General features: G+C 43.6%; 1 protein-coding gene across 5 annotated transcripts in view; it reads left to right on the forward strand.

The window, feature by feature from the left end:
• Window positions 1-14,564, forward strand: part of OSBPL5 (oxysterol binding protein like 5) — a 137,571-nt gene that overhangs the window by 117,089 nt on the left and 5,918 nt on the right. For all 5 annotated transcript variants that reach the window (XM_066187677.1, XM_066187674.1, XM_066187673.1 and 2 more), the window contains 8 exons: window positions 1,181-1,365; window positions 2,757-2,838; window positions 3,480-3,578; window positions 4,466-4,562; window positions 5,420-5,518; window positions 6,715-6,812; window positions 8,819-8,908; window positions 11,616-11,752. In XM_066187677.1, the coding sequence (XP_066043774.1) occupies window positions 1,181-1,365; window positions 2,757-2,838; window positions 3,480-3,578; window positions 4,466-4,562; window positions 5,420-5,518; window positions 6,715-6,812; window positions 8,819-8,908; window positions 11,616-11,752 (887 nt within the window). The remainder of the gene's footprint in view (window positions 1-1,180; window positions 1,366-2,756; window positions 2,839-3,479; window positions 3,579-4,465; window positions 4,563-5,419; window positions 5,519-6,714; window positions 6,813-8,818; window positions 8,909-11,615; window positions 11,753-14,564) is intronic.

A 14,564-nucleotide genomic window follows, 5' to 3' on the forward strand; every position in this document is an offset into this window, starting at 1 on the left:
GCATTCACCAGGCCACGGGGATGCTGTAACAGCTCTGGGCATGTCCACACCTCCTGAGGACCTGCAGTGCAGAGCCCCCTTGGCTAATGTTGGTCCATGCTGGCCCATCGCAGCCCTGATGTGTGTGGAGGCAGTGGCTCAGGAAGGAGCAGAGCAGAGCTGTGCTCCCTGCCTTTTGTCAGCCTTCACAGACACCCAGGGTTTTCTGCACCACTCACTTGGTTGCTTTGGGGATTCATTTCTCCTGAGACATGGCTGATGTCTCTGTGCAGTGGTGTAGGTGAGCGTTCACCCTTGTGCCAGGGCCTGGCGTGCATGGGTGAGCTGGGATCCTGTCTTGGTTTAGATAGACAGGTATCTGCCAGGGAAGATTGGAGCCTCTCTTGGAATGTAAGCCCTTCTTCTTTATTTTGCAAATTATTATAAATTTACAATTAAAAGGTTGTCAGGCAAAGATTTTGGGAATAGGTATAGCAGTTCTTTACTAGGGATATAAAAAAAATACAAATGTTGTAGTACAGAAGAATAAGCAAGCAAACAAACAAACTAGAAATCCTAGAAAGCCCTGACAGAGTCAGAAATACAACCTGACACCCGGTTGGTCAGGGTGTTGAAAGCTGTCCAAAGTAAGCTCACTTGGAGTGGCAGATGTGGATTTGTTGGAGTAGAGATGGGCTCATAGAAGAAGGGTCCAGTAATGGTGAGGTGGGTCTGGTTTTCCTCCAGGAATCCAGTGGAAAAAATCTGGATGACTGGTGACACTTGTGGCTCCTTTTATCTAGGTGAAGATGGTTTGTCTCCTCCACCCTGGGTAGAGCATCTTACAATAGTATGATGTAATGTGTCATGTCATTGGTGAGCTTTAATGGTCTATTAACAGAAGATATTCTTATGGGGATAGTGGAGGAATGAACAGAGAAGCAACACTGCCCCATTGAGCAGAGATAAGCAACACTGCTCCACTCGGTTTTTAACAGCTGGCTTGTTATCTGAGAAGTCAGTTACCTCATTTTTTCTGGAGTTATAGCAGATAAAGAAAAAATCTCTCCAATCGGATTTTAATAGATGGAATAGAATAAACATTTTTTTGGTTACAAAACCCAGGACAGACCCCCAGAGAAACTCACCCACAAGGAATGGTTTTCCTGCTTGTGCCCTGAAGTGCCCTTTGCCTTTGCAGACAGGGGAGTCGTCTCAGACAGAAACTGTCTCTGAGGAGAACAAGAGCCTGATGTGGATCCTGCTGAAGCAGCTGCGGCCTGGCATGGACCTGTCACGGGTGGTGCTGCCCACCTTCATCCTGGAGCCGCGCTCGTTCCTTAACAAACTCTCTGACTACTACTACCATGCCGACCTGCTCTCCCAGTAAGCAGCACACGGGGTGGGCCTGACCCGGGCACTTCTCCTGTATTTGTGAAAATATCCCTCTGTGTGCCAGAAAGGCTCCCAGATAATACCGGGGTCACTGGCTTCAGCACAGATCAAGCCAGGCACCAGCTGCAGTGACTTTTTACAGATAGACTGCTGCCAGTGAGGGGCAAGGAAGGAAAAGTTAAACTCCAGACAAACCCACCTTTGCATATGGACATGTGGGCTCCTGTTGGCTGGAGCTGTTGGGAACTCAGCCCATGCCTTGGAGTTTTGCGCAACAGAGCTGTGCCACCTCCTGGTGTACTTGTGTACTCAGGGAAATAGGACAGACGGCAACCAGAATTGTCAAGCACTTCTGTTCCCCAAAGCAATATAATTATGATGGTTGATAAACAGATAAGAAACATCTTTTAAAACCATTGATAAGAGAGGACTGCTGGGATCAACAGAGTAGAAAATAGGAAATGTTCTGCTTACAGATAGGATCTGCCTTCTGAATGAGATATGCCTAGTGGATTGTAAAGCCAGGGTGTGCAATATTCTAATAGCAGAAGTAGTTACTCATTTTTATTCCACTTTCTCTGGGTAATTACAGAATCATGGTATTTTCAAGCCTTGTTTGTGGTATTTGTACCATCTGAAGTTAAAGAAATAGTTCTCCTCAGTGCTGGTATGTGAGAAGACTTCAAGAGGTTTGGAGGTTTTGATAAAAAATTGTTAAATTTGTGGTTTGGGTGATCCTTCTAAATGAATTTTGCAATAATTTACCCAAGTTGATTTTTAAATCTGACAAAATGGTTAGAAAAACCAGGAATGCCTTTGGTTTGGTTTACCTCTTGCTTCATCTTTGAGCATTGTTTGGAGGTGCTGGCTGAGATGACATTTTGAAGTCCCTTCCAACCTGAAGTATTGCATGAAATCTCAAAGTACTGATAGAGCTCATGTAGCACATCAGCTTTGAAGATCTTTTATGAAAGAGGGAAACAAAGAAAAAGCGACAAAAATAAAGTCTTTCATTTTGATGGCATCGGTCTGTTTCTATGACTCACACTGTTCTCCTAGCTATGACTCAATGCTAGTGTGAGTGGCAATCCCACATTAATCTACTCCAATGTCCAATCAAAACCTGATGCACTCCAGAAAATTTTTTTCTTTTCTTTTTGCAGAAATGCAGGGAAAGGAGTGCCACTTTTTAACAGTGTTGAGTGATGTATGTTACTGAAAAATTACATTTCTGCTGGGAGACAGCTTTTTCACTGGCAACAGCACAAAAGTTCCTTCCCTTTAGTTGTGGGGAAATAGATTGTAATTGATGTTATGATACTGGTAGGAGACTAATGTGATATGTGACCAGTATAAAGAATGTTTTATGTTCTGTTCTGCAGGGCCGTCCTTGAAGATGATCCCTACACCCGAATGAAGCAAGTTTTGAGGTGGTATCTGTCCGGCTTCTATAAGAAGCCAAAGGTAAAATGAGGCATTGAATTGGGGTTGTAATGGGCATTGAAATCTTCTGCTGTGGTTTTGTTTAATTTCTCTATTGCCTCTGCTTTGAGATTTTACCTGTTATTGCTCAGAAGACTTTGACCATTACTTTTAAAACTGAGGTTGCATTTCGTTTCTGAGTAGACAATAAATGCAGAATAGTGACAGTCAGCCTCAGAGCCTTTGCACTGGACAGTTAGAAAGTAAAACTGGTCATCAACAAGTAACTTGCCCTGGGATGCAAGGTTTTTCCCTTTGCTGAAAGCAGGTCTCCTTTCTCTTTTCAGTCCGATTAGTACCACTGTGCCATGTCTCCACATCAGTATGCCCTTGCTGCGTATAGTAGCAGCAATAATAAAGTTTGGTCATCTTGTATGGCTTTGATTGGGTGAGATTAAATATTAAATTGGTGAGAATAGCAGATTAATCCATGGCTCAGATGAAAAGATTAGATTAGGTTAGATTGGATTAGATGGATATGTATCTAGTTCTTCAGTTTTTATTCTTGATTGACTTTGTTTTAAACATCAGAAAAAAAAAATACCATATTGTTTTGTGGCTATCTGTAGCACTGGATTAAAAAATCTTCATTTGTAGCAGGTTTTGATTACTTGGTTTTTCAGGGGATAAAAAAGCCATACAACCCTATTCTGGGAGAGACATTCCGCTGCTGTTGGTTTCACCCTCAGACGAACAGTCACACATTTTACATAGCAGAACAGGTAAGTTGCTTTTTGGATGCTCAGGTGTTGCAAACACCAACCTGCTTGCACCTCCATGCATAGAAACACACTACTCTTCTCACCCTAGGAGAGGAACCTGGAGCTCTGTGTAAACAGGCAGAGCAGAACATGGGCTAAACTGGCTGCTGATCTTTTTTATTTGCAGATTTACAATTTACAGAAATTACGTGAGGCTTGGTGGGCACTCAAGACTATAACAGCAGGTCTCCCATACATAACATCAGCTTCTTCAATAAAGACCTTTTCCATGGGATTCTGCCCTACTGCTTTCTTACTGTTAATAAAATAGGAGTTGTGTTGCCTCTGTCAAAAGGAGCATAAAACACAACCAAATCCTTCCATCTTTTATTTCTAAACTTTCTATGATGATTTTAATAGGAGTGAATTGAGGGCTTATTTTTTTGTTTTTATGATTAAATGAAGGACAGAGTTCATGAGTTAACTGGCCTGCCAAAGTGTAGTTTGAGATTTATGGTGTTAATTAAAGGATCTGAGAACTGTGTGATCTTTGGTAAAGGGACTCCCAGTTTCACGTACATTTTCCCCCTATTTAATCAGATAATTTCAGCTTTGTTAAATTTTTTATTTCAACCACTGCATGCATTTCATGGAGGTTATTCAAATGCTGCCCTAAAGTTCTGCACTGTTTATTTATTGTCTTGAAAACCTTACACTCTACCTGTTGGCCTGAAAGTGATCTCACATACACAAGCTCAAGAAAATACAGGGTGAGGGAGAAAGATGAGATGTATAATGCTCTCATACATTATGGTGTCATATACTGTGTTCCCCTTTTAGTGTGCACCCCCCTCTCTGCCTGGCCTGTGCAGACTGGTCTAAATGACCCCTACCTGTTTTTATCCTAGGTGTCCCATCACCCACCAGTGTCAGCTTTTCACGTCAGCAATAGGAAGGATGGATTCTGCATTTCTGGCAGCATTCTAGCTAGGTCCAAGTTTTATGGTAAGGCATTAAGTCTAGGCCTCTCCCAGGTAATGTTGTGGCATTGGTTTTGGGTTTTTTCTCAATCATCCCTGAGTGTGTTGAGAGTTAAGAACTAAGAAATGGTTGACAAATCTACCACTGGTATAGCCTAATTCCTTGTCCTGGCTCTCCTGGGTCTTTCCCATTTCCACCATTCAGCGTGACACCACTCTGATGTTAAAAGAAATAAAAAATCAGATAGAAAGATTGAGAGCTTTAAAAATCTGGTTTTCAGAAGGCAAAGGCTCATGATAATGTATGGGATTGTTGGTATGCACTTGGTATGGGCTCATGGATGAGCCACATTACAGCTCTATGGCACCCAGCCAACAAATACAAAAGTCTCTGAACAGATTTCAACCTTTATCTGGCTCCCAAACTCCTGAGTTGAACCCTAGAGCTTCAAAATGTCCTCCAGTCATTTAATATCAATGTAAACAGCACAACTCAAGGCTATGAAACATTGTTGGTATTTGAAATCGGTTATTTGTTTAGACAAAGATTTCTTAATTACTGTCCTCTGCTGAGTGTATTTCCTGAAACATTTTTTGATGGTCTTTGCTGTCCTTCTGGCAATTTTCTTTCCTTGTTTGGGATCATCCACAATCAGAAAAGTTGTGAGAACTGAAGGACCTGAGGAAATTCTAAGCTCCCATTAATGACCTGTTTAATCTACTGCACTTTGTGTGCATGATTTGCAGGGTCCTGAATTATGAGCATATCATGTCTCTTCTTCCATTAGTGACCTACGTTTAAATGGAATTACTTTTTCTAAAGTAGAAGGAGGGACAAAGTATAACAAGAATTTTTTAATGTGTACGTTTTTTAAATTCTAGGCAACTCACTTTCTGCACTGTTGGATGGGAAAGCAAAGCTTACGTTTCTAAGCAGAGGGGAGGACTATATAATCACTATGCCATATGCCCACTGTAAAGGTAAGGTATGACTCTTCAAATAGGAAGCAAACAGAGTAAATGGTGTCTTGCTGACTGACTTTGCATTGGCTCTCCCCTCCTCATGTAGCTGACATCACAGGGCCTGATAACTCCAGAGCTCTCCATGAGTCACAGCACTCAGCAGGAGACCTTCTGTAATCCTCACTGAACTCTTTCTGACTTACCTGTGCACAGCCCAGGAGAGAATTAGGCCCATCATTAGTTTTCACACTATGCAGAAGCAGAAAAATACTGCATGTATACACTGCAGATAAGATGAAAAGAACAAGACTACATTTCTGAGCTTCTTAGGATAATTTTTTTTTTGTTGTTAACACTGAAATAGCTTGATTTATTTTCTGGCTTTTTGAGGATAAAGGAAATTCCTGACTTTTCTTGCCATTTCTTTGTTATTCTAATGATTGTATTTCTCAGAGTATGAGCTGCCTCAGTGAGGCTGGCACCTGCTGCTGTGTGGCTTTGCTCTGTGGAGCCACTGTGTGCTGAGCCTGGGGGATGGCTGCTGATTCACTGCTCCTCAGGATGCTCTGCCTGCATCATTTCCACTGCAGAGTTAAAATCAGCACTTGAATCTAATTTTGGGGTTGATTATTTTTTTAATTTGGCAGACTGACTCCTAAGTTTATATTTGAGGGGCCTTGGTACCTGAAAACAGTAACCTCATAATATCATGCCCCCTGGGAAGCATTTCTGTGCATAAATCTTCATCTTACCCATTTTTCTTTTTCTGCAAAAGGCCTCTTCAGCAAATGGTGAACATACATGAAAAGTTCCCTACATGACTTTTAGTCTCCCAGATTCTAGTGAATCGCATTACAGCTTCTCTCATCTTCAGTCACCCTGGGAGAACTGACTGGGTCTCTTGAAGCACTAGTATGAATCAGGTTGCTGGGCACAACTTTCTCTGTTTTTCCTGTCGCAGTTTCAGCTTTCACAAGTGCACCCGTGGGTCAAGCTATTTCCTAGCTGATGTTATAAATGGGGAATGTGGGCTCAGCCAGAGATTCCTCATGCTTACAGTAAACAGCCATTTCCTAGAAACTTCTGGTTCTGTCTTTTTAAAACTTTAAGCCAAGTGGTGAATTTCACAGTGTGTCAGGAAGAGCCAGGTTGACTTGAGAAAGCTGGTTGCTTCCACTGGGGCCTCTCTTAAGCCTCTTTTTTTTTCATTTCAGGACTTTTATATGGTACCATGACAATGGAGCTTGGAGGGAAAGTTACCATTGACTGTGAGAAAACTAACCACAGGGCAGAACTGGAATTCAAGCTCAAGGTAAGATACATTGTGGCCCCATTTTGAGTGGGTTTGAGGCTTGCCCCTGTGCCCCAGGCAGGGTTTGACCATACACACCAGATCATTTCTGTACCAGCAATATATGTGAGCACCAGAGCGGGGTCTGCCTGGAGAGAAGGTGTCACCCTGCTGTCAGTTTTGCCTTGTGCAACTCAAACTGACCCCCAGAAGCCTTAGTTTTACATGATCTTTTCACTGCAGCTGGCTACTGACCGATTTTTTTCCTGAAAGTTTGGCAGTGACAGTGTGGCTTCTGTTTAGGCAGGGATAATTAGTTTTGCTAATTATCAGTGAGTGTACAAAGAACTTGGAGGCAGGTTAGGATGTGGATCTGTGGGGTAGCTCTCCAGCAGCCATCACAGCTGGACTCTTACCTTGCACGTGCTATAGTGAGCTCCGTCTTGTGTTTCTACAGGACCTTGCCCTGATGGCAAGATGACAGCCTGTTGTCAGGCAGGTAATTCTGAGTGGCTGTCACACTGGCGAGTCTTGCACTGACTTGTTCATGTAGTTAGTCCCTCACCTGGAAAGCCTGGTGATGCAAATTTATGGTATGCAGAAAAAACTGAGACATCTTTGAGCATTCCTGTTATTACATGGGTTAAGATATAGGAGGGAAAGTCATAGCCTGTAACTTTTTTTGGGCAGTTAACTTGCTTTGTAAGGGGCATCCATTTCTCTTCTGCTCCAGCAAACAATTTCTTGCATGAGCGTAAAATGAAAGGAGAACTGAGAGACTGCAGGTCTTTAGAGTTGCAGCCTTAGCCAACATAAATGTGAGAGATCAATGGAGTTGGGGGAATCTTTTGCAAACTGTGAGTTGTTTGAGGGCAATAACACTTTTCTGTCTTTGTTTGCTCTTACAAAGGGAACTCTTGCCTCATGTACTTCCCTGACATTTGCACATACTTGCGTTTAAAGCCTGTTCTTCCCATAGGGCTGGTGTACTGTGTTGAGGCCAGCGGGATATTTCCCTGACTTTGGTGTCATCCCAAACCTACAAACACTTTAGAGCCTCAAGTTCTTCTTTACTAGCTTGAAAACAGTATGATTCATCCAAACATGTCTCAGAGGGATCCCCATGCAATTACACGCTCTGCTTTGAGCATTTCCTAGCTGTCTATTTTAGTAGAATTTTGTGAAGTTGCAGATAAACCCCTTAACTTTGTTTTTAATTTGGATATGTACCAGTTCTCTGCTGGATTGCAGAGACTGATGCTTGAGATACATGTGATTATTTTATCCATGGGTGTTGTGTGAAGTTTGGGTTGATATTGTTATTTAACACACACAGAGAAAAAATTTCTCTGCACAAGTGTTTTCAGGAAGTGCCTGCTAAAATGTCTGAAGAGATGTGTTCTGTGACTAGAAGTGCTGCTGACACTCTCGCTTGCATTTCCTGTGTTCAGCAGCTGGGGTGGAATTTTCCATTGTTCTGGGATTTTTTTTTCCTTGACTCTGGAAATACCTTTTTCTTTGGTTTGTGGGGGTTTTTTTTGCTGCTGACCAGAGATTCTTCGTGCTGGAGACTTGACACACATGAAGTCATCAGCAGTGCCACACTGCTGTTGCTGTCCCATAAGCAGGAAGAGTTGCCACCAGTGCTGCTCCTTTCCTTTTGAAAAGGGTGCAAAGACTGTGATTCTGGACAGTGGGAAGGAGTTGTCCATATACACTTATTCTGATGTCTGGCTGACAGAAAATAAGTGTATTTCCAATAAAGATGAGACCTTACACTCCTGAGTGTTAATGCACATCTAGGCTTATTTCCCTAGCTAGAGTGTTTGTGATACTACAAACAAAAGGAAGGGGGCACAAGGTGAAACAGTCAGAATCCATGTTAGAATTCATTCTGCCTTTCCCCAGAAACAGTGGAAGTCAAGCAGTTTCCCTTTCCTTCGCTCCTGTTGCATCTCTGTGTTTGGCTCCCTTCCAGTCCTCGCTATAGACTGACCACATTTGCTGTTTCTCTTCTCCCCTGACAGCCCTTCTTCGGTGGCAGCACGAGCATTAATCAAATCTCGGGGAAGATTAAATGTGGAGAAGAAGTGCTGGCGACTCTCACTGGACACTGGGTAACGTATGATACTCGAAGTTGCTGACAGGGTTCCAGGGAGGAGTGGCAGCTCTTGCCAGGCTCCCTGCGCTGGAGTGGGCGCTGGGAGGGCTCTGTCCTGCCTCTTCCTACCTGCCCCAGGGCATGCAGGCGAGCAGAGCCTGGGCCACACCTCTCAAGGTACCTCTGGAGGTCATTTACACTTCAATAGTCCCATCCATCTGCAGTGTGAGTAACGCTGCACTCCCAGAGCCTGGGCCCAAGCTTGGAACAGCAGGGGGTTCTCCATCAAAGCCAGTCAATCTCTATTTAGGGTCTGAGGCTTAGGACAAGCACTGATGGCAGGAGATAAAGTGTGTATTAGGTGTGATTGGGAAGATCTTGAGGCTGCCTTTTGTCTGGTGTGTTCAGTACTTCCCCAGTTAGATCAGGATCAGGGAAGAACTTCACATCAAACCTTTATGGTAGAAGGCAGGTACTACCCTGTTCATCAGTTGAAGGACAGAGACATCGATTCCATGGGGGTCTTATCTCTATGGCCATCTATGGCTATTTCTTATCTCTCTCAAAAAAGTCAGCAGGGCACCTGGCACCTTTGTACCTAGGTAGGCACAAGTGATTCACTCAGAGCCAAAGTCCAACAAGAAAGAAGTTGCATAGTGAATGATGTAGCCTAATCTTGATTTGAGCTCGTGGTACCTGAAACAAAAGCAGTGAACCTTGGCTTTTGGCTGGACATTGGGTATTTCTCTAAGCAACATTTGGGCATCTACATCATCATTACAGTTAACCTATGCTCCCTTGCCAGTATAGAAATTGCAATTTCTGAGACAAGATTTGTCTCATCTGAAGGAGGTATTTAAAGTAGGCCAGGTGAAATGTGCCTGGATAAAGCCCTTACTGTAGTGAGGTCCTAACCACAGAGTAGCCTTTGGTACTGGACTTGTTCTGTCAGGCAATCTGTCTTTTTACATAAAAAGCTAGTGATCATTTTGAAATTGGGAGATTTGCCCGCCGAGATTTCGGCACGTCTTCATTGAAGACGAGAAGCTGGGTAATTGTAAAAGAAGTCCTTTATTGCATCATTCGATCAGTCCCATGAAGGCAAAGTAATTAAAGTCCATAGCAGTATGCAGAAGCCTTCTACCATAAAGTTTATAAGTCCCAAGCAGAAGCAGCAGCCACAGCTGCAGTAGAGGCATCAATAGTCTGTGTCCTTTGAGCGTCTTATCAGTAGCAGTCCATGCAGTAGCAACAACAGCAGCATCAGTGTTTCTGTGAGTCCTGTGTGTGTGTGTTCTCAGAGTAGTGCATTTTATTCTAATTTTAGCCAATTAGGTACCTACACGATTTTTCCATATCCTTGCTGGACCAATCCTGAGCTAAGATTGGTGTGTGTTAATTTTTGTAAATTCTGACACAAATTCTATGTATATAGTTCTGTCTGTTCCATCTAGGAATTTCTAGCAAGGCTACATTATTTTTATTATGACTATAACTAACTTTGCAAAAAGCAGTATCACTGAGCTATAAACTAGCTACTAGGTCTCTGTCTTACTGACACAGGCTCTCATTTCTAAGGCACTTAAAAATCCTCTATTTAAAACTAAACTTGAATTTCTACTTCATGTCTGTGTGAATTTATATATTTTAGCTTTTCTGAAGATTTTAACTCAGTCCTCACATCTTTGGACACTCATGGGCCTGTGTGAATGGGCCCAGAGGGATTTGTACCCCAACATTTGCCCTTTCTAGGCATGTACAAGGGATTTGCTCCATTCCGAGCTCCCTGTCCTGCAGGATGAGCTCTGTCAGTGGTGAGTTGTGCTGGGCTGTGGAATACCTTGTCTGCGGTGGGTTCTGCCAACACCACCCGTGAGAGTCTGTCATCCAGGGGCTCTCCTGAGCCACGGTGCACAAAACTGTAGTGATGTATAAAAGAAGTTAAATGGCTTTGGAACGGTGGCTCTGTAAGCTGCTGCTTGCAGCTGTGTGCTGGCCATGCAGTGGGGTAGGGACGGTGTTGCTTCACCTCCCTCCACACTGGGAGTCCTGGCCTCCTCTCCTGGCTTTTCTCTGACACTATCCTGTTTCCTGAAAGAAATCCTTGCATCTGAGTGGTAAATTCTCTGCCTCAGGACCTGAAAACCCACCTGAATAAAGAAGGGAAGCAAATCCCAACACTTCTCAGTTCTAGGGTCACAGCAGCAGCTGAGTGCTTGTATAAGATGCATGTAGTGGTGCTTGATAATGCTTGCCTATCTTGTACTATCCACACTGGGGGTCTCTTGGGGACCTGGGATCAGTCCTGGGACTAGCATATTGGAACATGGGAGAGGAAGTCCTGAGGGAGACTTTGGAAAAAGGCACCAGGGATCTTGTTTATATGTGCTGGGTGGTAGGTGGGGGGAACACTGGTGAAAGAAGAAAATCTTAGGGCTTCTGTGGGCACCCAGGTCTGGGGACAAGACTTAATAGAAGGAACCAGATCCCTTTCTACTCTCATTAATGATAAATGCAGCCACTGTTTCTGGCAATACCTTGCCTCATGTATTTCGGAAACTCTCAGGAAGTGTTCAGTGAGATTTTATCAGACAGAGGAGGAAAGGAGTCTCCTAACCAACAGGTATCCCTTATCATCATCCAGGAGCAACTTTGATTTGTCAGGATTAATTTCTGCCTTGGTTTTTTTGACTGTCATTAATTAATTTAGTTTTCCTTCTCAGGATGGAGAAGTGCATATGAACGAGCTGAAAAATGGGAACACAGAAATGTTCTGGAACCCAACCAGCGAAGTGCGAAGGCAGAGACTGAAGCGCCACATTGTGCTGTTTGAGGAGCAGATGGACTTTGAGTCAGAGAGGTAGGGAGTTTGAGGAGCATCTCACTGCTGCTTCTCTCCTTGGGAGCAGGGTTCTGATCAGCAGGGCTCCTCCAATTCCTCAGCACAGTCCTGGAAAGGCAGTGACCTGCTTTGTTGGCACATATTACCCAGCCATTTACGTGTTTCTTTCCAGACTATTAACTCTGGAGTATCTCCATGAAGTACAGCTCTGAAATAGACCTGGGCTGAGAAATAGTTGAGGCTACATTTTATCTGCTTAAAATAACAATCCCGCCTGCACTCCAGAGATCTCTGTAATTGCTGGAGCATTTTATGAAAGGGCAGGATGTCATCCTGAGGTTGGATACCTTGTTAAGGCAGCTTATTTCAACCACAAGCTCTTAAAGTAGATGTAGGAATTGTGGAAAGTCCTGGCACCCGCAGAGCAGTACCTTGAACCACAAAACAGGATTTTATGAATGAATGTAATTAAACAGATGTTTAACCCTGCCTCATAATCTCAGCTGAGATCTCCAATACAGTCTGCGCCAGGCTTTGTAGGGTAATCTAGGTTGCCTGAAAATGTAGTTGTGGCACATTACTTAGTGTTGTGGTTTCACCCTGGCTGGATGCCAGGTACTCACGAAAGTCACTCACTCACTCTCCTCTGCAGCTGGACAGAGGAGACAAAATTTAATGAAGGGTTCATGAGTTGAGATAAGGACTACAAGAAAATACTCATCGAGGGCAAAACAGGCTCAACAATAAAATAAATTTATTGCTAAAAAATTCAGACCAGGATAAAGAGAAGTAAAGTAAGCCCTTAAAACCACCTTCCCCCCCCCACCCCTCCCTCCTTCACAGCTCTACCTCCTTCCCCAGTAGCACAAACAGACAGGAGGGTGGGGTTTTCAGTCAGTTCATCACCCATGGCTTCTCCTGCTGCTCAAGGAGAGGAGTCCTTCATTGCTGCACAGTGGAGTCACTCCCACAGGAGGCAGTTCTCCATTAACTTTTCCAACATGGCTCCATCTCACTAGCAGCAGCTCCCTACAAACTGCTGCAATATGAGTCCATCCCACAGGCAACAGTCCTCTCCAGACTGCTGCAGTGTGGGTCACTCTTCCATTGGGTCCTTTACAGACAGGCTCCGTGGGACATGTGGATCTCCATGGGCTGCAGGGTGACAGCCACTTCACCATTGTCCTCACCACAGGCTGCGGAGGAATCTGGGCTCTGGCACCTGAGGCACCTCCTCCCTCTCCTTCTGCACAGACCTTGGTGTCTGCAAGGCTGCTCCTCTCACGTATTCTTGCCCCACTCTTCTCTAGTCATAATTAAAACTGCGCCACAACCTTTCTTTTGGTTTCTTCCTCAGCATGTTATCCCAGGGGCATTACCATCCCAGTGTTGGCCAGCAGCATGTCCATAATTGGAGCCATAAGGACTCTGCCAGATGTTGTGGAAGCTTCTAGAGCTTTTCCCAGAAGCCACCTCCATAGCACCGTGTTGCCAAAATCCAGGCCATGCAAACCCAACACACTTAGGAAATGGAAGAAATTAATAATGCACAATGTACAGATATTTAACAAGAGCATTATGTGTTGAGCTAAGTTACGTGGAGCTGGCTGGCTTTAAATTAGCTGCAAATTAGTTGTGCTTCCTCTCCACTATGGTCAGCCAGTGCCAGCCAACATCCCATGCCACACATGCAGTTGCTGCCTGGCTCTGCATTACATTATCCTCTTCTCTGTCGACATCTCATTTTGGTATTGCATCACATCACCCTAAAAGGATTCCCCTTTCTACAGGTAAAGAAAGAGATTGCATGAAAATAAAAACACATGAAGATTTAGTTTGGACAGCAGTGGGCATTATGGGCAATAAAGTCTGTATTTGTAACTTACAGAACAGATTTGTTAACTCTGCAGAGCAGGGCAGAATGCAGTACATTTACCTCTTAATCTTCAGAAGATCCTTTTAAAGGAGAAGCTTGGTCTTGTGGGCAAAGAATCTCCAGTTCTCTGTTTAGCAGAGTTTATGGCCAGAGCTGACTCCCCTTGCTGCATCAGAGATTAATAATGGCACATGCATCCAAGGGTAGGAGGCAGATGGGAAAGTTACAGAGATCCCTAACAGACATTCCTTGAGTTGCATGAATAAATTACCATCTAATCCAGGTTGTACTCTGCCTAAATTGCTTAGTCGTCCCTGTAGTGCTGAAAATCGTCTATTTTCACAATTGCTGGAAAATCTCTGAAGCTCATACTGTCCAGCAGCTCACAGTGGAGGGTCTCATTGTCTCACATCTTGATGGAGTAATTTACCCTTGTCAAGCAATTTTGTGCTGTCCCTCTAAGGCTTATAGAATTAGGGGACTCACACTTTAGACCACTGCATTCCTTAGGACAGGCTTTACATCACCACAGTATTTTCTCTGGCTGTTATTTCACTCCTCCCTCCCTCATCTTCATCAATGAGTTTCCTTCGTTTCTGGGAGAAAAGATTCATACACAGAAATAGGGGAGTGACTTGTTAAAAAGGAAAGAAAGGCATTGCTCTGCATTCAGTTAATTATCTAAGAGGCTACGCTTTTGGAAGTGCTCTGTTAATATATGGTGATATAAATATGATGAAAACTTCAGGATCACTTTTGAATTAAGAGCTTCACAGCAAGCTCCAGATAAAATGCAGTAATGAATTCATCTTCTAAATGGTGGACAGGTGTTTTGTGGAGCTGGGAATACTGGAACAGCCTGGATGTTCTGTGCACATTGTAAGCACTAAAGCATGCAGTAATGTTTTGTTTAAACTAGCTGCTAGTCTCAGAAGTATTTCCAATCGGAAATGA

Source organism: Chamaea fasciata, unplaced genomic scaffold (genome assembly GCF_029207755.1).
Source record: "Chamaea fasciata isolate MVZ Bird 193981 ecotype frontalis unplaced genomic scaffold, bChaFas1.0.hap1 SCAF_7, whole genome shotgun sequence".
NCBI classification, from domain to species: domain Eukaryota; kingdom Metazoa; phylum Chordata; class Aves; order Passeriformes; family Sylviidae; genus Chamaea; species Chamaea fasciata.